Genomic DNA, 23,557 nt, shown 5'->3' on the forward strand with positions numbered 1-23,557 from the left:
AATTCTGCAAAATGGATAGTCCAGAGTATTTTAAGAAACAAATGTCAAGACTTACCATTACCCTTTTAAATTCTTGTGAAATAGCTTGTTAGAGTATCTTTTTTTTTTTTTTTAAAGATTTTATTTATTTATCTTTAGAGGGGAAGGGGGGAAGGAGAGAGGGAGAGAAACATCAATGTATGGTTGCCTTTCGTGCGTCCCCTGCTGGGAATTGGCCTTCAGGGAACTGGCCTGCAACCCAGGAATGTGCCCTGACCGGGAATCGAACTGCGATTGTCTGGTTCGCAGGCCCGTGCTCAATCCACTGAGCTACACCAGCCAGGGCTTTAGAGTATCTTATAAAGAAAACTAATTTTACCCAAATTTCTGAATTTAAATATACTTTTGCTTCAAAGACCTTCCAGCGTTACTCTTGCCATTTAAAACAGTTCAAGGAAAAAAGAAAAATGTTTTCTCTCTCTCACTCTCTGCTCTAATAATTCCTCTCATCTTAAACTTCCTAGGAGGACACCAGATACCTACCTAGGAACTGGGAAATGGCAAGATTCCCTCTAACCTATCGACGAAGATACAATTTGGTCTCTAGGATCTCTCAATCCCAAAATGACTTTGACAATTCCACAGTGTCCTTTTTTTTTTCCTTTAAAAAAATCTACCAAATGAATAGCCTGCCAGTAAATAATCAACTGCTTAGTCCACAGATTTCATAGCTATTGATTTTGGTAAACAATTGTGGGTTTTTTTAAGCTCTCTTCAAACCTAACCATGTGCTAATTACATGCCAGTTTTTCAAAATACATTAGAAATGATACAAAGCAATACAATTTTCTGAGAAATAATATCAATTCTCACTTACAGAAACCTGAGGTGGTGGCGGCAAAGAAATAGATGGCGCTGAAGAAAAATAACCCAATGAACATTCAGTAAAGAATGGTGGTTGCACTGGTGAAGGAGCTGAAAAGAAATTTTGTAAGTTTACTAACAGAAATACTTCAACGTAAGTAAGCTAAATGTATGGTATGTTTGGAGAATACAAACGTTTCTAGATAGAGTGCAAATTAGACTTTATTAATCTCTAATAAAATCTTTACCTCCAAGAGACCACTTCCACCTATTTAAAATTATCTTTATGTCATCACAAAGTCAGCCATCAACTTAAGCTGACATTATTCCTTCAAAACACTTCAATCTGTTCTAATTTTCACCTAATGATGAAAACAGAATGGAGCAGGAAAGGCTCAAAACATATATTTTTTTAAGATTTTATTTATTTATCTTTAGAGGGGAAGGGAAGGAGAGAGGGAGAGAAACATCAATGTATGGTTGCCTTTTGTGCGTCCCCTGCTGGGAACTGGCCTGCAGGGAACCTGCCTGCAACCCCAGTATGTGCCCTGACTGGGAATCGAACCTCGATTGTCTAGTTCGCAGGCCCGCGCTCAATCCACTGAGCTACACCAGCCAGGGCAAAACATATTTTTTTTAACAAATATACTTTTTAAGCAATAAAACAAAAAATTCCCCTGAAGTAACTTAACTAAAGGAAAATAGTGGTGACTCCATTCTACCCTTTAAGCAGAACAAAGAAAATAAAAGAAATGGACTACTTAAGTTGTACAGAAAGCAAATAGGACTAGAAATGAATTACCTAATGTGTTTAATCAATAGTGTACACTTTTCACATTTCAATAATTTTTATTTTTTAAGTATTTTATTGAGTATGCTATTACATTTGTCCCATTTTCCCCCCTGCTCTGCATCCCAACGTTGGCCCAGAGGTTCCTAAGCCTCTTCTCATTTTTTAAAATTCATTTCATTCTGTTCCAGTTGGATGTTTATTTCTTTCTTATGTTTCAAACTTTTGATTTGCATCCATTTCCTTCTCTTCACTGTTGGTTCTTTGTATACCCTTCATTTCTTCCTTCATTTTGCAACCGAACTCAACCATTTCTGTAAATATCCTGATTACCAGTATTTTGAACTCTGGATCTGACAGGTTGTGTATCTCATTGCTCAGTTCTTTTTCTGGAGTTTTGATTTATTCTTTCATTTGGGCCACAATTCTTTGTCTGGGCACACCTATTACGTTGTAAGGGGTGGACCCTTAGGTATTCCCAAGGGTGGGGCAACCCTGTTTACTGAGTTGTGGTACAGTCTGTAGGGGAGGAGTCAGAGGGAATAATGCCCTTTACTCCACTCTAGCCCCACTTTCCATCACTTCTCTGGACTCCCACAAGTGGACTGTGCCCTTCTAGGATCCCGTGGTCCTCTCCAACAGACTCTCCTGTGAGACTGGAAGTTTCTCTCGTCTTCTCAATCCCCACAAGTGTTTACAGCCAGCAGTTTTCAGTCTTTAGTTTCTCGGTCAGCCAGCCTCCGCCCTAGTCCATGCAGTCCGCCTCCTTGCCCCACATCCTCTCTACCAGCCCATCAGCACACCTCCCTCCTACTGGTCTGGATGAATGTTTCTTTAACTCCTTGGTTGTCACAGTTCCATGCAGTTTGATTTTCTGGCAGTTCTGACTGCTTTTTGTTTTTAAATTGGCTGTTATCCTTCTTTCAGTTGTAGGAGGAAGTGTAGTGTTTCTACCTACTCTTCTATCTTGGCCTGAATTCCATATTTTAATAATTCTTAAATAGTTGCTGATGTATCTCAGTCCCATTGTTAGCAAGTCGTCTTTGGCAGCAGATAAAAATAAATGTACATTTTACTTTCAGTGGTTTCAAAATACAGTAAATTCAGACTACTCTTACTACCCAATAATTATACAACCTTAGAGATATCTAATGTTCCTTCTTTGTCCCAGTTGTCTCAACTCAGTATGGGTATTACCCACATGATGTGCATGGCGTGGACTTTTAGCCTAATGATACCATTTCAATAGACACTGGCATTTAGAACATTTTAGTTCTCAAAAATACAAATATCTCTAGTGAATATGAAGAAGTTAAAATCTGACAAAGAGTACAGAATATAATCTCTATAATATTTTTACAAAATTCTTTTAAAAGTATAGAATAGTGTTGTTATATGGAAATATAGAGTATTAAAAATATTGTCAATACTTGGGAACTACTATGAATCATCTCTAAGAACTTAGAAATAGAAAAAAGACTGCCCAAAGAGAGTTAAATTAGAAAACAAAATATATGAGATTATCAAACATGAGTTTAAAAACAATAAACCTTACCCGAATCTAAGATTTTTGTCTTGTCTCTGGTTTTTGTCTTGTCTCTGGTCTAAACATACTAATATAGGATTCTAGTTTGATTTTGTCTCACAATATAGCCACAGGGAGAAATACAGATTGTATGGTCTTTTAAGTAAGTCTTCCAGTACTGAATGTAACTGCATCTGGTTGTCTGCCTCAGTCCCACGTGTTTTAATTACTGAGAACAGGTACCTCAGAGCCAATCACCCTGAATTAACTAAAGCAAGCCTCTAGCTCTCCAGGTCACTGTCACATCTTGGAATATGCAATCTAAGTGATGTAGGGCCTGACCATTCTAACCAGTCTTCCCTGAGATGGCACTAGTATCACCTTCCCTCTCAAAATCCTACAAACTATCATCACTGGAAGGAGGAAGAAGGAAGTCTAAAAGCAGGAAAGATCCTTTTGACTAAAATCCAAAATATCTTGATATAAAGATACTTAAGAGGTCAAAGCTTCATTCATTTTTTAAAAGCACTATTTTCATCTGCTTTTAAAATCTTCACTTTTTAGATCAAATAGTTAAGAGTTTAATAGCCTTTCTATTTAAATGCTACTTAGAAGAAACATTTGGAAATAAAGGTTAATATTACAATTTGAGATTTGCTCTCCAGGTAGTTACAACACCAAATAATGTCTATGGTTGAACAATCTACTAACAAATCTCACATTAATTACACATTTCTTTCAAGGTTTTAGGGAGCTTCATGACCATTTTCTATTTAATAGTTATTAAATAGAACATGTAAATGTTTTAAATTTTAGCTCATACCTGGAGAATTGGTTTCACTATCTGTGTCCATAGCAACTTCTTCATAGTTATCATATTGATAAATGCCTCCTCCACCATCAGTAGATTGCTTATCCAAGGATCGTCTCAGGTCAGGATCTGAAGACTAATTACAGAGGATGTTTAGTTCCAAAGCATTTTCTTAGTCTATTCTCAGGCTAGAAAGTATGAAACAATTAGTAGCCATTTTCTTAAAAAACATTATCAAAACTCATGATAATCCAGTTAGGCAATCAAATGCCTATCACATTTGATTTTGAAAATTCAGTGCACATGACAGGTGGCTGATAACTGTCAGACAGGAAATAGAAGCTAGTAAGGACTATCTATAAAGATGAAATCCTCCAGAGTTAACTGAGCTACTAAATAATCACTTATTCCTCTATAAAATAACACCAAAATCTTGAATCTTTTATACAGAGAGAGCTCTGTATAAAAAAAAAAAAACTAGATGAATAAGTGTTATGTCATCAAAACTATATTTAGATTATTTTTTAAATCCATAAATATTTTAGTTATAAATTATTAATAGCTGAAAACTAGAAATTCTTGGTTGACATGTTTGCATATCTTCTTTTTGTATTCTTACAATGTTTCACTCACAGAGATGGTTTATAACAAACTAAAAACTAGCAAAACCTACACAGATAGATATAATAGCCATGTGCAAATGCAATACTTTTTGCTAAAAAAGGATTCTAACAAAGTGATTTTTGGAGTTCAAAGTAGGAATATTTATAAATTCCTTGCTTAAGAAAATGAAACTCCTGACTCCTCAGAATTAAAGGGCTCTTACTATCTCTCTATTCTTCATTAGTACATTCACAAATGTAGCTTCAAAGCACAGAATTCCAAAAATTATCACTGATAATAGCACTACATTAATATTAAATTTCCAATATAGCTCCTGACACCATCCATAAAAAAGACAATGAGTCATTCAAGCATTATCAATGATTTACAACTTACCTTTCCTTCTCCCCAAAGTTATTTACATAACAAGCTGTATCAAACACAAGAAATTTGTTTCCCAACTGTCTGAATTTATGAAATATGATCATAAACATACTTAAATTTGAATATTTTGATTTTATATTTTTGCACTCCTTACTTTCATTTCTTAATTTTTTTATTGTTGACACCCTTACTTTACTTCTTGACCGCCTCTTTCCACCAACCAATTTCATAAATCGATTGTACTGCTCTTCCTGATTTGAGAGATCTCGAATTTTTCTGATTTCTTCCTCTCTTTTCCTCCTCTCTTCTTCTTCTGCTTGTTTTCGCAGATCCTCTTCTTTCTGTCTTTCCTGTTCTTTTTGTTGTTGCAGTTTCTTCCATGCCTTTGTTTGTTGCTTCCTCAATGCTTGTTTAGCTTTAAATGATAAACACACAAACATCATTATGTATTAGTTAGAATTTTATAAAGAATAAAAGAAAACAAGAGATTTAAAAATTGCTTTATCATTAAGTATTATTATATAGCTGTTCCTCAATTCTGTTAACATAGGATTGTCCTCCATTCAAGGCCTTATAATTCTCCACACTCAAAACTTTCTGAATTAAGATCTAGACAACATACTTAAAACTGAAATCAAATTTAAAACTTGAACAGAAATAATCACCTGTAGTGCTAACTTTTTTGGCTGAATGTGCTTTTGTACTGGTTTTCACTTTTTGCTGTACAGCTTTCGTCTTGGTCAACTTTTCTTTGCTTTCTTTCATCACCTGCTGTTCTTTTTGTTGCCATTTTTTACTGGCTGACTGAAGAGCCAAAAGACGAAGCTGTAATTCAGATAGTTCCTCTTCATCTTCACCAAGTTTCTTTAAAAAAAGAAATCACTGCATTGTAAATTATTTGACCTTAAACATTTCACCAAGTCAAATATTTTATATGATCAAAATTTAAAGTTAGTTTTAAAGCAAATATTTGAATGGCAAATATTAAGTAAAATAAGGAAACTTTATTACTTACCCCATAGCCCTAGACCCTGATTCAGTCCCTATAATGCAAACAGAGTATCTGAGTACACATATGTGGGTGGCTAGGGTTGGAGGGGAAGGGTACAACTGATGAAACAGGATGACACACAAAAAAGGAAAAGTTATGGGTTAGAGAGTAACATTTAACCTGGCTTCCCAAACAAGAAAGAGTAAAACTCTGAAGCCAGAGAACTCTAGAAGAAAAATCAATCCAAGAGTGGTAAAGAATGAAGAATGAAATGGTTATCATGTGATTTACTAGCCTTACAAGTAATACAGAGAAATGGTACACTGAAAGTCAAGATTCAAATCTGCAAGCTTTTTTATTTTTTAAATTGTCACCTGAGAATAAGTTTATTGATTTTTTTTTTTTAGAGAGGAAGTGAAAAAGAGAGAAAGAAACAGAGAGAGACAGTGGGAAACATCAACGTGAAAGTGAATCTTCAACTGGTTGCCTCTCCAACAAAACCCAACTGGGGATCGAATGTAGGTATGTCCTCTGACCAGGAATTGAACCCACAACCTTTTTGGTGTATGGAACATCACTCCAACTGTACCACTTGACCAAGGCAAATTTGCAAACATTTGTAACTATATATTTTATAATTTTATAATGTTGAAAGAAAAATATGTAAAGATTTGAATATGATTTAACATGTATGTTTTAAACCTACAGATATTTATCTGATGGTTTAAATATTTAAACATCCAAGACTTTGCTTCGGGGAAGCTAAAATAGGAAGACGGATTCACAGCAAACATTTGAGAATTTTCTTTCCAATTTAAAAAAACTTGACTTTTTTATTCTACCTTTTTTGAAATAATTTTACAAATTAACTTCCCTACATTTTAGCTAAAATATAAAGACAACCTAAACAGAGGTTCTTAATTAGCTTTACATGAAGTACATGGATTTGCAGGATAAAGAAGGAAAGAGGTCTGGTCCTTTGGCCTCCCCACCCCTTGAAATTAAATGTAAAATTGTATGTTTTTCCTTTAACATGTATGTATAGAGGAAGAAGGAGAAACCAAAAGTCTAAGACTCAAAAAGGTTAAAGCCCACTTACTAAATAACCTTTTTCTTATAGGTGAATTGTAATTACATTTTTTCTAAAATCCAATTAAATTATCTAATTCTCCCCCCCCCAGTTCTTAAGCATAAAGAAAACAATGGATCCCATACCCACTGGTTTCACCCTTACACGAACTATTATAAACCCCTAAAAGAACTATCATTACTTCAGTTTATCCAAACCGATATACAGTCACTCTTTCCACTGTTGGGAAATATATGTAACCAATGAGATTTAAAATTAACATGATTCTTTTTGATTTCTAAGTCAGTTAAACATACGAGATTCTACTGTTGGGTACTGAAGTTCTACAGCCATACCAACCAGTACAGCAGCAATGAGCCACATGTGGCTACTTAAATTTATATAACTAAAATTGAATAGAAAGTTTAGTTTGTCAGCCACACTAATCATTTCAAGTGCTTAATAGCCACATGTTGTTAACAGCTACCACAGGAAAGAGTACAGATATAGAACATTTCCCTTATTGTAGAAAATTCTATTAGATTTTTGACAGTGCTGATCTATGGTGTTTAACTAAAGCTAACCATCACTTTTCCACTGAGACTTAATAGTCTTTGATGACTTTTTTTGCAACTCCTTTTGGAATAAAAGAAAGAAACCACTGATTCTATTATGCAAGTAAATGCTGTTTAAAGCAGCTACCTGATCAGGAACAAGAGCACTGAACCTTATTCAACTCATTGCTTTGACACCTAAAACCTAAAGTAACTCTGGCAAGTCACTTAATGTACCCATATAAATCTTATCTTACCTATAAAACAGATTATGTCAACTTACTTTAAGTTATTGTCCAGATATTAAAAAACATACAAATATGTGGGTGTGTTTGTGTGCATGTGTGTATCTGTTATATTATTATCCTTAACTTCAGGACCACCTCTTTCCTAAAGCTCCTAGGCTCTTTGCATAATTACCATGTACACATAAAAACTAGGTGAAATCTTAACTGAATAAACTGCATCTATTTCAGATCTCTAATTCAACAGAGAAAAGGCTTGGTTATTAAGTGCCTATTAAATACCAAACACAGTGTTTGGTGCCTCTGTATTTTATCCTGGGGAACCTCACAATAATCTGGAGAACACATGACATTAAATTCATTTTTGTAAAGAAGAAAAATAGAGGCAAGCAAAGACTAAATAAACAGCTTATACAAGATCGGGAAGCTAAGAGGAGGAACTAGAACTGGATATCAAGTCAAGGTTTTCCTAACTCCAAAGCTTTCCCACAAAGCATACATCCCCCACTCCACCCCCAAATTTAAAAAAAAAAAAATCTGGATGAATTTTAAATGTTTCAAAAAACAAACAAGAGACCATCTAAGGATATAAAGAACACTTCAATTAATCACAAGTTAATTGAACCCAGTGGAAAAACTCTCCAGATTTTCCTATCCTTAAGACTTATATCCAAATAAAGATAAAAGCAATTATGAAAGAAAATTAGTGGAAAGCAAGCCAGAATTTCCCTTTCAAAAGAACAGAGTAGAGCCCTGGTTGGTGTAGCTCAGAGGATTGAGGGCCTGTGAAGCAGAGGGTTGCCGGTTCGGTTCCCAGTCAGGGCACGTGCCTGGGTTGCAGGGTGGCTCCCCAGTGGGGGACACATGAGAGGCAACCACACATTGATGTTTCTCTCCCACTCTTTCTTCCCCTACCTTCCCCTCTCTCTAAAAAAAATAATTTTTAAAAACAGAACAGAGTAGAGCAATACAACTAATCAGCCTTACAGAGCTATGCAACTCCATATCTTACCTTTTCAGATAGAATATCCGAAGCACTAAGTCTTCTTGTTAAATTTTGTTCTTTATCTTCTAATCCTTTAAAATAAAATAATATACTTTGAATACTCTAAAAGACAGTTATACTCAACTTAAAATACAATAAAATGTCTTAGGTTAATTACTTTAAAGGGTCTCATTAAGGGTCTCATTTTCTCAATCTCTCAAGCAAAAAGAATGCTGTCAAAGAAAATAAAGATCTGACCAAACTTCTCATATTGGCCTCATTTCTAAAAGTTACAAGGCAAGTGATTCAAAATATTAAATAATAAATTAACAGCCAATGTTGATGACTCCCAAACCAAAAAATTATTATTTCAAATAAGAAGAAATCTATAGAGTAGATAAGAAGCAAAGCTTCATTACCAAATAGATAATACACATTAATAAAACATAATGATAATTATTAATTCAGACCTCTAAATGAAACAACTTCAACATGTAGAGATTATATTGGATTTATACAATAAAGAAATGGTCATCTATTTTTCTAGAAAAGCATCAGCAGAAGTAGGTTAAACAGCAACAAAACTAAACCCATCCATACAATTTTCCAGAACTCTAGCCTTGGGCCCAGATTTCTGATGAAGTTACTTACAAAATCTTACTTATATATTATCTAATCTATGATGGCTCAACAAATCGCACAATAAAATTACAGTACATTTACAACAGCATTGAGATACACTTTTGTAGCTAAAACAGATGAAGTTAAAAACTAAGAGAATCCTTCCTCAAGATGACACAACTGAAGTTTACTCCTAGGTTTGCCCCCCACAGTACCAACTATCAGTGTTCCAAACATCCTAACTTGATTGCTTAAGGCCTACTGGTAAAAAGAATAGGCAATTAATTCAATTAATAGAGAAATTACTAAACGAGTACCCTAGACAAAGTAAATAGAAGGCAAACATCAAATTTTGTATCAGGTCAGTTCTGCTATAAGGCTTGTTTTGGAAATGTGAATTTGTTGCAACATGACTGATTTATTAGAAAATAATTTGACCATTAACACAAACTTCATGTCTGCTTAAATGCAACTTGTCCCCAAGAAAAACGCTAACAGTTTGCAGAAAACTACCCAGGGGTTATCTGAGCCATGTAGGAAATACATGAACCCCATTACACTTTGAGCATCTACCGACTACTTCAGTTCACTGTATACTTTATTAACCACTCATCTACATTTGGTGTTACAGCTTACTGTTCAATTTCAGATAACCTTCCATGTTGTACTTTATAATTCATAAGCTGAAACCTTCCATTCCCACAAGCACACTTAAGGCCTTTTTCAAGGTAAAATGACATTTACTGTAGTATTTCAAGCTTTTTTTTTTTTTACCCAGGTAACTTGCAAAGCTGCACTACCATTTTTATTAGGTTCCTATCTTTTTTCATGTGTCACTGATGAAGTTTTTGAATGCTGTTTCTCTAACTCCATTTTGTCCATAAACCCTGTCATTGTTATTGTACAATTTTGCAGTGTAGTGATTTTTAGAATGCTTATGTTTCATCGTACCAAAACTGATCATACTTCAAAGAACACTAGCATAGCGACAAGTTGTTAGACAAAAATGCACCAAAAATAAAGTCATTAGCAGACGTCTAATAATAAATGTAGAAAGCACTGAACTTTTCTCCTACACAAGAAGCCTATTAGTTGATGAGGCTCTATCTTGTCTGTAACAGGTGGCAGCACCTCCCTTTAAGGTAACAGACAGACAAGTAGCCATTAAGCTAGCAGGGACCCTATGAACACAATGCTACCTTAAAAACAAGCACAAACCATAATTTTTAGACTATAAATCCAACTTTATGTAAAGATTATAAAAGCAGGTTATTGTTTAAAACCAAACATATAATTAGTCACTATTCTACCAATGTTATGTGTCTCTACAATAAAATTATTTCATTTCTTAATACTTCCAAAATGAAGACTGGTCTTGTGCAGTGATGTAGTATTTTAGAAATTATTCCATGGTATCCTAAACTGAGATAAAGACAGCCACTGAGATAACGGTGGTAGTTAAAAACCGTAATTATTGAAAACACCTTAGAAAAAGGGAACACCAAGGACGTCAACAGTTGTTACAAAGGAAAAATAATTTTTAAAAAAAGGAAAATCAGACAGTTTTTAAAAATTTCAGGTGTATGGTATGACAGAAACCCCCATATTTCAAGATTAGTGGAAAAAAACATCACCGAATATAGATCCGTCTACTCCCTGTAGAAGATTTTCAACATTGTGGTAAGAGTGATCCTTTAAGAATATAAAGCAAATTATTCCAGTTCTTTGCTCAAGACCCTGCAGTAGCTCCCGTTTCATTCAGAATAAAAACCAAGGTTCTTACAAGGCTCTATATGATCTATCCCTGTCATCTTTGACCTCTTCTCTCCTACTATTCATCCCCCTCATTCTGTTTAGTGGCACAGGCCTCCCCATTATTCCCCAAATATGCCAGGCACCCTTCTGCCTTAGGTCACTATTCTAGTTCAGCAATTTTCAACCAGTGTGTTGCAGGAATTTTTAAAACATGCAATATCTGACCATTTAGTCAGGGGCACTGACCTCTTTACTCTTAGACTGTTAAATTTTTAAAAATTACAACAGCCAACACAACAATAGCCATTTGGGCCCTGGCTGGGTAGCTCAGTTGGTTAGAGCATCATCACAATAGGCCAAGGCTGCAGATTCGATCCTCATTCAGGGCACATACAAGAATCCACCAATGAATGCATAAATAAGTGGAACAACAAATCAATACTTCTCTCTTTCTTTCTTTACCTCTCTCTCAAATCAATTTAAAAAATAGTTGTTCATTGTGAATAATTCAAAATATACTTATTTTTTGGTCAGATTGGCAAAAAATATATTTTTGGTTTGCCACGGAATTCTAGTAATTAGTTTGTGTGCCATAAGATGACAAAGGTTGAAAATCACTGTTCTAGCTCAGTGATTCTCGAACATTAGCGGGTATTAGAATCAACAAGAAGGCCTATCATTTACAGATTGCTGGTGGCCATTTCCAGAGTTTCTAACTCAGTAGATCTGGGGTAGGGCCTGAGATTCTGCCTTTCTATCAAGCTGCCAGGTAATGCTGGTAATAGGACCAGTTAGAAAATCATAACTCTAGGGTGGGTGGAAGAGGGTATACACAGGATAAATGATACTGGGGAAAAATGCAAATAAAAAGAAAAGAAAAGGAAATCACTGATCTAGCTATTTATTCTATTTCCCTAGAAACCTCATCCCCCAAATATCCATTTGGCCATTTCCTCACCATCTTCAATGCCTCTATAGATCTCACCTTCGAATTCAAGCTTCCTAATCACCCATTAACACTGCAACCTGGACCCCCTACCCCCATCCTTCCTACCCTTCTATAGTTTCTCTCTGTTATTTAGAGTCTCCCTTTCTAAAATTCAAGTCCATAAAGGCATACATAATTCTCTCTTTTGTTCACTGATGTATTTCCAAGAGCCTGCAGTAAAGTGCTGTTAACTTTTGAATGAGTAAAAGAATGAAGTGAAAAAATGAATACAATGAAAAATGAATTTTGCAATCAGCTCAAAGTAACCTCACCATGAGTAGTTCAGTCTTCTGGTAGGGGTAGAAAAGAGACTGTGTTGGATTAAGAAAGCAGCCCTGGCTGGTGTAGCTCCATGGATTGAGCATGGCATGGGTCTGCGAACCAAACAATCGCAGTTTGATTCCCAGTCAGGGCACATGCCTGGGTTGCAGGCCAGTTCCCAGCAGAGGATGCATGAGAGGCAACCATACACTGATATTTCTCTCCCTCTCTCCTTCCCTTCCCCTCTAAAGATAAATAAATAAAATCTTAAAAAAAAAATTAAAAAAAAAACTGAAAAGTCAGCACAGGCTCTTTCCGAAAGTCTGGTTGAAAAGACAAGGGAGAATGCAGAATGGGAAAGAGGGAATGTTCAAATTTTGGAATAAAACACTAAAATGTTCTTTTAAAAATAAATATTTATTTATTTATTTGTACAGAGGAGAGGAAAGGAGAAAGAGAGGGAGAGAAACATTGATTACCTGCCTCTCACACGCCTCAACCTGGAGACCTGGCCCGCAACCCAGGTATATGTCACCTTGCAGTTTGAAGGCTAGCGCTCAATCCACTGAGCCACACCAGCCAGGGCCTAAAATATGTTTATAATAAACACATTATGAGGAAGTGGCTAAAGATGAGTCAAAATAAACAGAAGGAGCAAGGTCCCAGAGAAGGTGGGAAGAGTTAAACCCAGGAATACAGGTTAAAACAAAATGGCCATACACAAGATTCTAGAAAGTCACCACTTCCTCAGAGTGGTGGAACATAAGTAGCAATCACTATGGATATAAGTTTACAGTCAGGAAGTGAGACGCTGGAAGCTGAAATAGGAGGCACCCTCATAGGCTGACAACAGAGATAAAGGTTGAGTAAAAGCATGAAAAATGATGATGAAGGTTTAGAAGAGTTGTTTGAGAGAAATGGGGAAAAAAGCTGACCCAATTAAATGTTTGATTGCAAAGCTGAGAGTTTTGCTGAAGACTGGAGGAGAGAATGCCTGAGTAGAAAGACTACGACTTACTGATTCAGATAAATTTTATTCTTTTTGGTCTTCCCCCAATACCTCTTCACACTGCTGCTAGTTTTTTTTCTAAAACAGACATCTGATCACATCATTTTCCTGTTTAAAAATATCTGACTGCCCAGCTGATTTTTTTAAAAATCTAAATTCGTTAGCAAGATAATCAAGGCCCTTCATAATCCAATCTCACCTATGCTTTCATAAATTCCTATCCAACCACTTCCAGAAACATACAATATAGCCCACAATGCACCCATAATCCCAATATCCTTTAAAAGATCTGTGACTTCATCTGTTCATTTGGTTCATCTGACTTCCCAAGTAGAAAAGACTCATTTTTAAGGACACATATCAAACATTTCCACCACTATGAAAAACTTCCTAAATTCACGTGGGGATTTTTTTTATACTTTCTCTGTGTTACCACAGGCTTTCATACACAAATCTTTACCATAGTTTATGACATTTGTATGTGTCTTTTCCATCCCACTGGGTTATACTTTTCTAAGCTGCCTATCTGGAATCATGGTATTTCATTGAAGAGGGGGGGAAAAAAGTCCCTGAGAATGTGCAACCACAATCAGTCACCACTCAGGTCTGCAACCAAAATTATACCATATGACCCTGAAAACCTCAAAAAATAAAGTGGTCCAAAAGCAAACGTCTACTTAGGTGCCTAAGAGCAACAAAAGCAAATCCTCTCTGGGGATTTGTGCCAGGCAAAATATTCCCACCAAAAAGTTCAAAGAAAAATAAGCACCTTCATTCAAACAACAACGACAAATCACTACGTGTTCAAGAGAAGAAGGTACCAAAAACAAGACACAGCAAACATCAGAAGTCAGACCCACAAAGACCTCAGATACAGGAAGTTAGCAGGTAAAGGGAAGAAACAAACCTATGATTAACATGGTTAAAGAAATAAAGATACATTTGAATAAACAAGCTGAGAGAAGAAAGTTAAGAAGAATGAGCCAGGTTATTTAAAAACAAAATGTAAAATACTAAAACCTGCAACTAAAATTTAAAAATCAATAGGTGGGATTAAGGCCGATCAAATACAGATAAAGAGAGAATCAGACAACTGAAAGACACAGGAAATGAAATTTCCCAGAATGTAGCAGAGTTATAGAGATGGAAACTTAAGAGGAATTAAGGGAAATGAAAGATAAAGTGAGATGATTTAATATAATATGCATCTATACAGAGTTCAAAAAAGAGAACAGAACAGTATTTTAAGAGATGATAGTTTTTCAGAATAAAAACAAAAAGTACAATATATTCCAAAATGGATAAATAAAAAAGAAAATTACACATCATAGTTAAACCACACAATTCCAAAGACAAAAATAGGACCTTTAAAGCAAGCAGAGAAAGATGACAGATTACCTTCAAACTACAAATTATTAAAATAGGTGACTTTTCAAAATCCACTATGGTAGCCAAAAATATCTCCAGTGTATTGAGAATATAATTAACCAACCTAGAATTCTAAACCTAGGAAAACTGTCTTTAAAAGAGGGCACACAGAAATAAGTTTTCCATCCAGCAAACACACGAAAGAAATTTTTTTAAATGTATTTAAGCCTAAGTGACTCTAGGCATTGAAGAGTGAGCCAAGAAATTGCTAAATAGATAAAGCTAGATAAATACTGGTCCTTGTATATCAGGGAGAGGGTAAAGACCTTGATTTATTTTAAACATTGATAATAATTCATGTTACAACTCCAACAGGAACCAATATGAGAACAGAAACTTCGTAACTAACTTCCAAACTAGTAAAAGAAAAAAGGATTATAATTTTTAAAAAATCAAGAGTCAAGAAGGAAAAAAGGACCAGAAGGAAATAAATCCAAATATCAGTAGTCAGGAAAAAATGTGAATGAACTGTATGTTCTATTTAAAGGACAGACAGACCTTTCATTTGTAATTTCAAATTACAAATGAAATCTACCTCTATACTATGTACGAGGGACATGTGAGACACAAGGATATAGAAAGACTGAAAGAATGAAAAATAATATACAAGGCATACATATATACACACATATACACTTACCAAGAGAAAGAGTGGCTATTAATATGAACAAAATATCTTTTTAGGCAAAAGTATGAGTAGTGATACAAACAGTCATACAGTATAATGATAATGATAAATCAATTCTTCAACTTCCAAGTACTTAAAGCAAAAACGGAAATCCACTATCATAATGGCAGAGTTTAACAAACCTCTCAGTAATTGATAAAGGAGATCAAAAAGTAAAGGAAAAACATAAAAAGCTTTATCTAACAATATATATGTTGCTTTCAAACACATGCCATACAATTCTAAAAACTAATCACATGCTAAACAATAAAGCAAGTCTATACAAATATTTCAAAAGACTGGTATTATATAGATCTTGTTCTCTGACAATGTAATTGACTTAGAAATGAGTAACAAAAATTACAGCTGGAAAACCTACATGTTTGGAAGTTAAGAAACACACTTTCAAATAGCCTACAGGTCAAAGAAAAAGAAAAATTAGAAGATATTTAGAATTGAATTTTAAATATTTACATAGATGCTGCCAAAGTAGAAAGTTCATAGCCCAAAATGATCTTAATAGGAGAAGCCAAAAACTACTGAGTTTTAAAAGCTATGGACTTATTTCTGGGGAAATTTAAAAAGGAAGGAAAGTTCAATTTATAAGTGCTGCAGATAATTGGAAAAAGGCAAGAGATGCTTAAGAATAACTTTTATAAACTTTATGATTTACAGGAAATGGATACACTACTAGACAAAATATAGTTTACCTGAACTGCTTTAACCAGAAATAGAAAGAATGAACAGCCAATAGTTTAAAACCTTCCCAGGAAAAAAACACCATCCAAGCCCAGGCACTTTAACTAGCAAGATTTACCAAATATCACAGGAATGATTCCAATCTTCAACTATTCCAGAAAATAAAGAAGAAACCACTCCTCAACTCATTTTGAGCATCACAACCTTATCCTAAAACTTGGCAAGCAAAAGTAAGGTAAAATATTTCAGTCTTTGAAGTCAGATGAAAAATTCTAAACAAAGCATTTACAAACCTCTATTTTTGAAGTTTTTTAATTGCCCAAAACTACAAGAACTCAAATGTCCCTGAACTAGGATGTGGGTAATCTGTAGCACAGCCATACAATAGAACACTCAGGAATAAAAAAATAAACTACTGTTATATATAAGCACAGGAATGAATCTTAAATACTCTGCTGAGTGAAAGAAGCTAGAATCAAAAGGCAATGAACTGTATGATTCCATTTACATGACAGTCTCAAAAAAGCAAAACTAAAAGGACAGGAAAGAGATCAGTAGTCACCAGGTGGGATAAGGGGTTTGGGAAGTAAGAGACTGACTACAAAGTGGAATGGAGAAATCAACGGGAGTCAACGGAAGTGTTCCATATCTTAACTGGTGGCTGGAAATGGTTACTCAACTGCCTACATTTGTCAAAACTCAAAAAATTACACACTTAAAAGGAATAAATTTTACTATGTATAAATAATACCTTTATTAAAAAATAATTAACAAACCAAATCCATGATGTATTAAAATATCATGAACTAGCTGGATTTTTCCCAAATATGCAAGGGTAGTTACACACTACAAAATGAATTACTGGTTATAATATGTCTACTGCAGTAATAAATTAAGGGAGAAAAATTAAATGCATGTTCTTCTCAATAAAAAAAAGATGTAAAAGATATAAACTTCAACATCCATCTCATGCTGAAATTTTCAACCAAGCAACAGGGGAAAGAAACAAAATCTTCCTTTACACAAAAAGGGAGACCTACAAAAACCTAACAAATACCATGTTTAATGATAAATGTTGAAATCACTCCCTTTAAGTTAGGGAACAAAGGTGCCCACTATTATGTACATTGAACATTGCATTGTAAGTTCTGACTGGCATGTAAGGCCAAAAGAAAAAAAGAAAGAAAAAAAAGATTAGAATGGAACAATACAAAATGTCATCATTCAATAATTTGACTATGTAGAAAGCGCAAAAAGAATTCAGATAAATTAGAACCATTTCAATGAAGCATCAAAATAGTTACCCCTTTAGAGAAAAAGAGAATCTCATTACTCAACTGAAGTGTTTAATTCCATTACCTTGACTGGATTCAGTAGTGTCAGATTTCAGGGAAAGTTTTGTTCCATCCTTAACTTTTTTCAACCGGTTCTTATCTCCTGGTAAAGTCAATTTTTGCCTGAGTGGTTTTAATTCAAATGCCTGAAAAGTTTTGACCTGTGTTTTCTCCTCAGGAGCTACTTCTTTACTTGAGTCCTTTATAATACTGACGTTATCAATGCTAGTTTGGTCCTCAGAGTTCAACGTTTTAGGGTCTTCCTGTGCATTGTCTTCTTTGCTACTCAAAGCCAGTTTTTCATCCTTGTTGATGCACTCTAGTTCCAACTGTATTTGTTTATACTTCAAAAGTAAATCTTCAAAAGTTTCTTCCCCACAGTTTTCATTTTTTGATGAATAATTTTGTTTTCTTGATGGCGATCTTCCAAAACTTTTGGCTGAACAGCATATTAAGGAAACCAGTTTCCAAATATTTTCCAGTTAATTTAACAAAAACACATTAAGTTATAGATGAATTGTCTCCCTTTTTTTCAAGAAACATGAAGTGATATTTTAAAATTACTAAGTTCCATTTAGTATATGTGCCCACTTTCATTCTGTGCCCATATTTCAAATTTTAACAAATATCCATATAAATAGTCCACTTACAAAATCACTACTGTCAGTTATTACCCATAGTATCCACAGATAATCCACCTGGTTAGATTGTAACACTTTTCTTTCTGCAGATCAGGAAAGCCTAGAATGAGCTGATGTTAAAGACTCCTTTCTGAAGGAAGAAGGGAGAAACTGAATGGTTTGTCACAGATGTGGGTAATTTACACTTCAGATAATCAGGAGAAAAGTTTCTTCTTTTTACTTAGTTTCTTCTCAGGTCTCAAATTTTTAAAAGGGGAGATAAAAATGAACACTGATTAAGACAGATTTATGAATAAGAAACATTTGCTTAAAAACCTGATGCAGGACAATCTTAGACCTCATCAAGTATACTAACATCCAACATAAGAATAACTAACACAATGAAGGCAGCTATATAACAAAAAAGAAAACATTTAAATAGTATTCAAAATGTATCTTCTAAACTAATTTCCCCCTCAAGATAAGGATATGTAACACAGTTACTTTTGTTATTTTCTTCTGTAACATACTGATAAACACAGCACAAATTCTTTCTCGGAAATGGCTACAAACTTCCAAACTACAATTTTTATTCAAAACAATTTATACATATGAGAATTGTTACACCTCACCTTTCCAACCTACAAATTAACAAAAGACAAGTAGTTTATGTGGTTTTAAAACAGATCATTTGAACTGGCTAGAATATAGCATTACAGTTACCAAATGTTTCTTCTGTTTAGTAACTTAAGGACAAGCAACTTGCAAAGGTTTTAAACTTTCCTAATGACCAATTCAAGAATGGGAATCACTGCCAAGTATTTTAGAAACTAAACAAGCATTTCAATTGAATGAACATCTTAATAGTTGTAGCAAAACTGTTTTGGTAAATCTTTGCTTTCTGATCTCTCCTCTTCAGAGCCAGGTTTCTTGAAAGAACACTAGTTTCTCATTACCTGTCTTACTCTTCAACCAAAAGGAATCTGATTTCTGCTGGCTGAGTTTATTCACCATGATTTTAAACACTTTTTACCTGATATCTCTGTAGCATTAGAGACTGCAAACCACTTCTCTCTTGGCTTCCACAACTCTACTCTTCATTTGTTTCCCTGCCTTTTTCCCCCCTCAGGTCTTCATAACTTCTCTCCAACTCCTGCAATAATGGTGCTTTCCAGTGTGCTCTATTTAGCTGCTTTCTCTTTTTATTTCAAGCACTCTCTATCTAGTACACTCTCATAGTTTCATGTACTATGAGAAGCTTGGTCTGGGAACAGACATTTGGAGTTCTCCCACAAGTTACTCCTGCTCGGCTAATCAAGAACATAAATCTGGTTAGAGTTCTTCCCTTTTTTTTTTTTTGTATCTCACCATACAGAGTCCAAAATCCTTTTAATGGCACATGTATAATGCCTTATCGATTTGACCTGTACTTCCTTTCCAATTTCACCTTTTCCCTGTTCATCACAATTTACACAGTTTTGGGTCTAGGTTTTTCTGTTCTTCAAACTGACTCCAATTCAAAGGTCACTTCTTATGTGAAGCCAGAGAATTATTTGCTCCCCCACCGTCCTATTATGTATTCTTTGTACATAAATCCTGTAATTATCTGCATTAACATCTCACTTTTCAATGGAGCTATCTAAAGACAAGAACTTGGTAATTAAAAAAAAATAACATAAGCTTGGAAACATTTTTAAAGAGAAAAGATTCAATATACTTAACAAAAAAAGGACAGAAAAATATGGAAAAGTAATTAAGTTATGACTTTGACTAATCTTCAAGGCTAAATGAAATCTACCTCTATCTACACAGGATAGCTAGAAATAAAACGCTTGAAGGATTCAATTTTAAGCTGGCCAGAATGCAATTTCTGACTGAATCGTAGTTTAAAAGAAGAGCTTCCTGTCAACCTTTACAACTGCAGGTGAAAACAGAATGACTTTCTACTGATGAGAGACAATGGCCTAATATTTTAACTCTCATCAGATTTGAAAGTTTAAAAGAGTAGTCATCCAAAAGAGATATATACTAAGATTGACTGACAAAGTGTGCATCACTAAGAAAAATTAAAAATGAATGACAATGGTCCAACTGGGTAGCTCAGTTGGTTAGAGCACTGTCTCAACATGCCAAAGTTACAGGTTAACTCCCCAGTCAGGGCATATATAGGCAACCAACGATTGTATAAATAAGTGGAATAACAAATCACTTTCGCTCTCTCTAGAAACCAATAAAAAACTTTTTTACAAAAAAGTTTTTAAAAATGAACGAGAATTAAAATAAGTACTAAAATAAGCAGCAATAGGATTTGGTTTATTCCATTCCTTTTCAACTACATCTAGCATACCTAAATCACTACAGAAGAGGTTAAAAAAAAAACTACCAACCACCTGCATCTATGCTACTTCACTTCTGGATTATGGAAATGAGCCACAGAAAAACCCTTATTCTTCCTTAATGCAATATTTGTAAAGTAAAAGTATCATTATTATAATCAACAATGGAAATATGAGTACAATGTTAAACTGAGTACAATATTGTACGGGGTCTTAAAGGAATTTGTATTAATAAAATGTCATATCACAAGTTGTTTGCTCACATTATACAAAAGTGGCTGGGAACTATGTTTTCCTTTATAAATTCTTATAAAGAATACAACCTCTATAAGGGATTAATAATACTTCACAAGAAAAGCAATGAGCAGAGGATCAAAACAAGCAGCCTTTTCTTAAATGCAGCATCTGTGAAAAGAAAAACAGCAACACAGCTCATTTCTGATTAAGTTACTACAGAAATCAGATTGGATATCTTCCTGTACTTTTTCTTCACAATATCACATGCCTGTTTACTAATAAAAGGTATGAACTTAATGATTAAATGGCAGAGGCCAAATTGGTATTGAATGAATGGACAGAAGGAAATCAAAGGAAGGAGGTAGGCAAACCTCCTACTCATCAACCACTTCTCTTATAGAGAAATTTTTTCTTAAGAAAAATTTTGAGCTCCCATTATACTTTAAATATGTCAATTTGAATTTTTATGTTAAACTAATTATTCATTTAAGTTTGTCTCTCCAACACAAATTACAAGTTTCATCTTTTCTATTCTTAAAAAAATATATGTATGCTTAAATACCTTTGTTTTTTAGATTCAGAATTGATAATGAACAAATCCTTGGTTAATAAATATCTTCAGCAGAGATTTTCTACCTTTATTAAAAGAACATCTTCTGTCATTTATAAGTTAAATACCTATATAATTTTCTCTGAAACAACCCTGGAATGCTCCTAACCCAACATTTGGTTGCAGAAATGAGTTTTTCCAAGGCAATAGCACCAGAAGTTGCTACTTCTTACCTAAACCTAACATTTCTCACCCCTTTTATGTCTGAAAAAGATATAAAATAAAAGAAATTTTATATCTCACCCCCTTGACATCTGAAAAAGACCATATGGCTCTAAGTATTCTATAAAAATAATGTTGAGTGTCCTCCAAACAAATATCATTACAACATGTAAGTTTCATACATAATAAATGCATTAAAAGATCATTACACCACAGAAATTACATGTAGTAATAAAAGTGGTTAGTAAACTACTTTTACGGAGCTATCACAGACTACGTCAAGACATAGTTCTACCAATCCATCTTAAAATAGCAAAACTTTACATGATGCATTCCTCACCATAAATTGTAAGTAAACTCAGGAATGTTAAAGGTAACTAAGAATAAATTTAGAGAAAACAAAAATCAGATTTTTTCTTATTTTCCTTCTCAACCCCACAATCTCCGCCCTCCCATACAACTCTGCGGCTTCCAATGTTACAACTAAAATGCTGTTAAGTTTATTCTTTTCTCTTTGACCCACATATGTCAGCACCAAGAGTTATAAAATGTCCAAAAAGTGTACATTAGAAATAGAGAAGGAGGTAAAGTTTTCTAATAAGATATCTGAATTCAAAACCTATGAATTAACAGAGTTGGTGAATATAATACATGGTCCCCCCCCTTTAAAAAGCACCAGCATGTAAGAATAAATAAAGGTAAAAATAAAGTCACAAATAAAAACGGCAGTATTACATTAATGAAACTCTGTAACTTACAATGTCAAAGTGTAATATGAGAAAAGAACAGTATTCCCCAAATTGTTTAACTATGTATGTCTTCTCCCTCTAATAATCCAAGTTCAACCTCACATAGAAAGTTTCTGTACCAGGAAAAAAAAAACGAATGCTAATGAAACTTGGGTTTCTGGTGCATTATTACGAATCTGATTTTAAACTCTTAGATTCACTAGCGTGGCCCCCAACCATGATAGGGTAAGGTTAAAAAGCAATGTACCCAATTAGGCACTTTTTAAAAACTACTACGGCGTGACACATGGGAATTATCAAAGAACAACTTACTTTAAGTATACTGATACAGTAACAAACAAGCGGCTCTGGTGGTTCAGAAAAGTTACTCATCTCCCAGACTGAGTAATGACAGTAATGACGTTAAAGGGAACTTGACTGACACACCCAGGGCCGACCGCCACATTAAGGATACAACTCTTCCGAGGTGGAGAGGGCTCACGCCAGCTCTGACTGCTGTTGAATCCGGGTCCCGCTCCTCCTCCCAGAGGTGGTCTGCCCCCCGGCTTGCCTCCTCGCTCACCCCCTCCACGCCCCCGACTCCAGCGACTCCCACCCCGGTACGGCCTGCCTCGAAAGCGGAAACGGTCCAAGGCGAGGTGGCTCCGTTCCCAGAAGGACGGCCGGGGGCTGCTTTCGGACAGTGAACTCGAAGGCATCCGCACGGAGGGCTGATGAGACCGGAACGGCTCTTTGGGTCGGTAGCTGCTGTGTCCCCTGAGGTGGCCCCGCTCGGACGCGTGCCGCGAGCGTGAGAAATTCCTCAGCTGCTGCTGAGAAGAGGAGGAGGACGACGAGGAGCCACCGCCTCCGCCGGATCCACCGCCCCGGGCCGGGTGAGGAGGCCTTCGCCGAGGATATGGTAACAGCCCGCATCCACTGCTGCTACTGCTGCTACGGCTCCGTACCTGGCTGTTGTTATCGTCATCGCTGATCTCCCCATCTTCCAGCTCCCCTTCTTCCTTGGGCGAGAAGCCACTGGAGGCCGGGGCCGGTGGATCTGCGGTCGCCATCCCGGGAGCAGCGCCTTCCACACAACCTTAGCCCTCCGTCTGGGAACCGCCCGACAACTGCCTTCCTCCTCGGTTCCTTTCTTTTCTAACAGGCTCGGCAGGCACGGCCTTACCGTGCCCGGACACCTAGCGGGCTCTGCTCCCCAACTTCCCGGCACCCCAGCTCTTCCTCGCCGGACCGTCTCAACCCAGTTCCCTACCCTAGCGCCCCCTTGCTCCAACGCTAACG

General features: G+C 35.5%; 1 protein-coding gene across 1 annotated transcript in view; it reads right to left on the reverse strand.

Annotated features, from left to right (window-relative positions):
* The window catches only part of ZFC3H1 (zinc finger C3H1-type containing), a 56,055-nt gene extending 32,507 nt beyond the window's left edge, over positions 1-23,548 (reverse strand). Inside the window, exons 1-7 of the mRNA XM_037132161.2 lie at positions 22,731-23,548; positions 17,588-18,001; positions 8,828-8,892; positions 5,622-5,820; positions 5,148-5,371; positions 3,982-4,105; positions 857-954 (exon numbers count right to left, since the gene is read on the reverse strand). Of these exons, the coding sequence (XP_036988056.2) occupies positions 857-954; positions 3,982-4,105; positions 5,148-5,371; positions 5,622-5,820; positions 8,828-8,892; positions 17,588-18,001; positions 22,731-23,328 (1,722 nt within the window). The 5' untranslated portion in view covers positions 23,329-23,548. The remainder of the gene's footprint in view (positions 1-856; positions 955-3,981; positions 4,106-5,147; positions 5,372-5,621; positions 5,821-8,827; positions 8,893-17,587; positions 18,002-22,730) is intronic.
* Positions 23,549-23,557: the final 9 nt, after the last annotated feature.

The sequence above is a fragment of the Artibeus jamaicensis genome, unplaced genomic scaffold, assembly GCF_021234435.1.
Source record: "Artibeus jamaicensis isolate MK-2021 breed Jamaican fruit bat unplaced genomic scaffold, CSHL_Jam_final contig_233, whole genome shotgun sequence".
Classification (NCBI taxonomy): domain Eukaryota; kingdom Metazoa; phylum Chordata; class Mammalia; order Chiroptera; family Phyllostomidae; genus Artibeus; species Artibeus jamaicensis.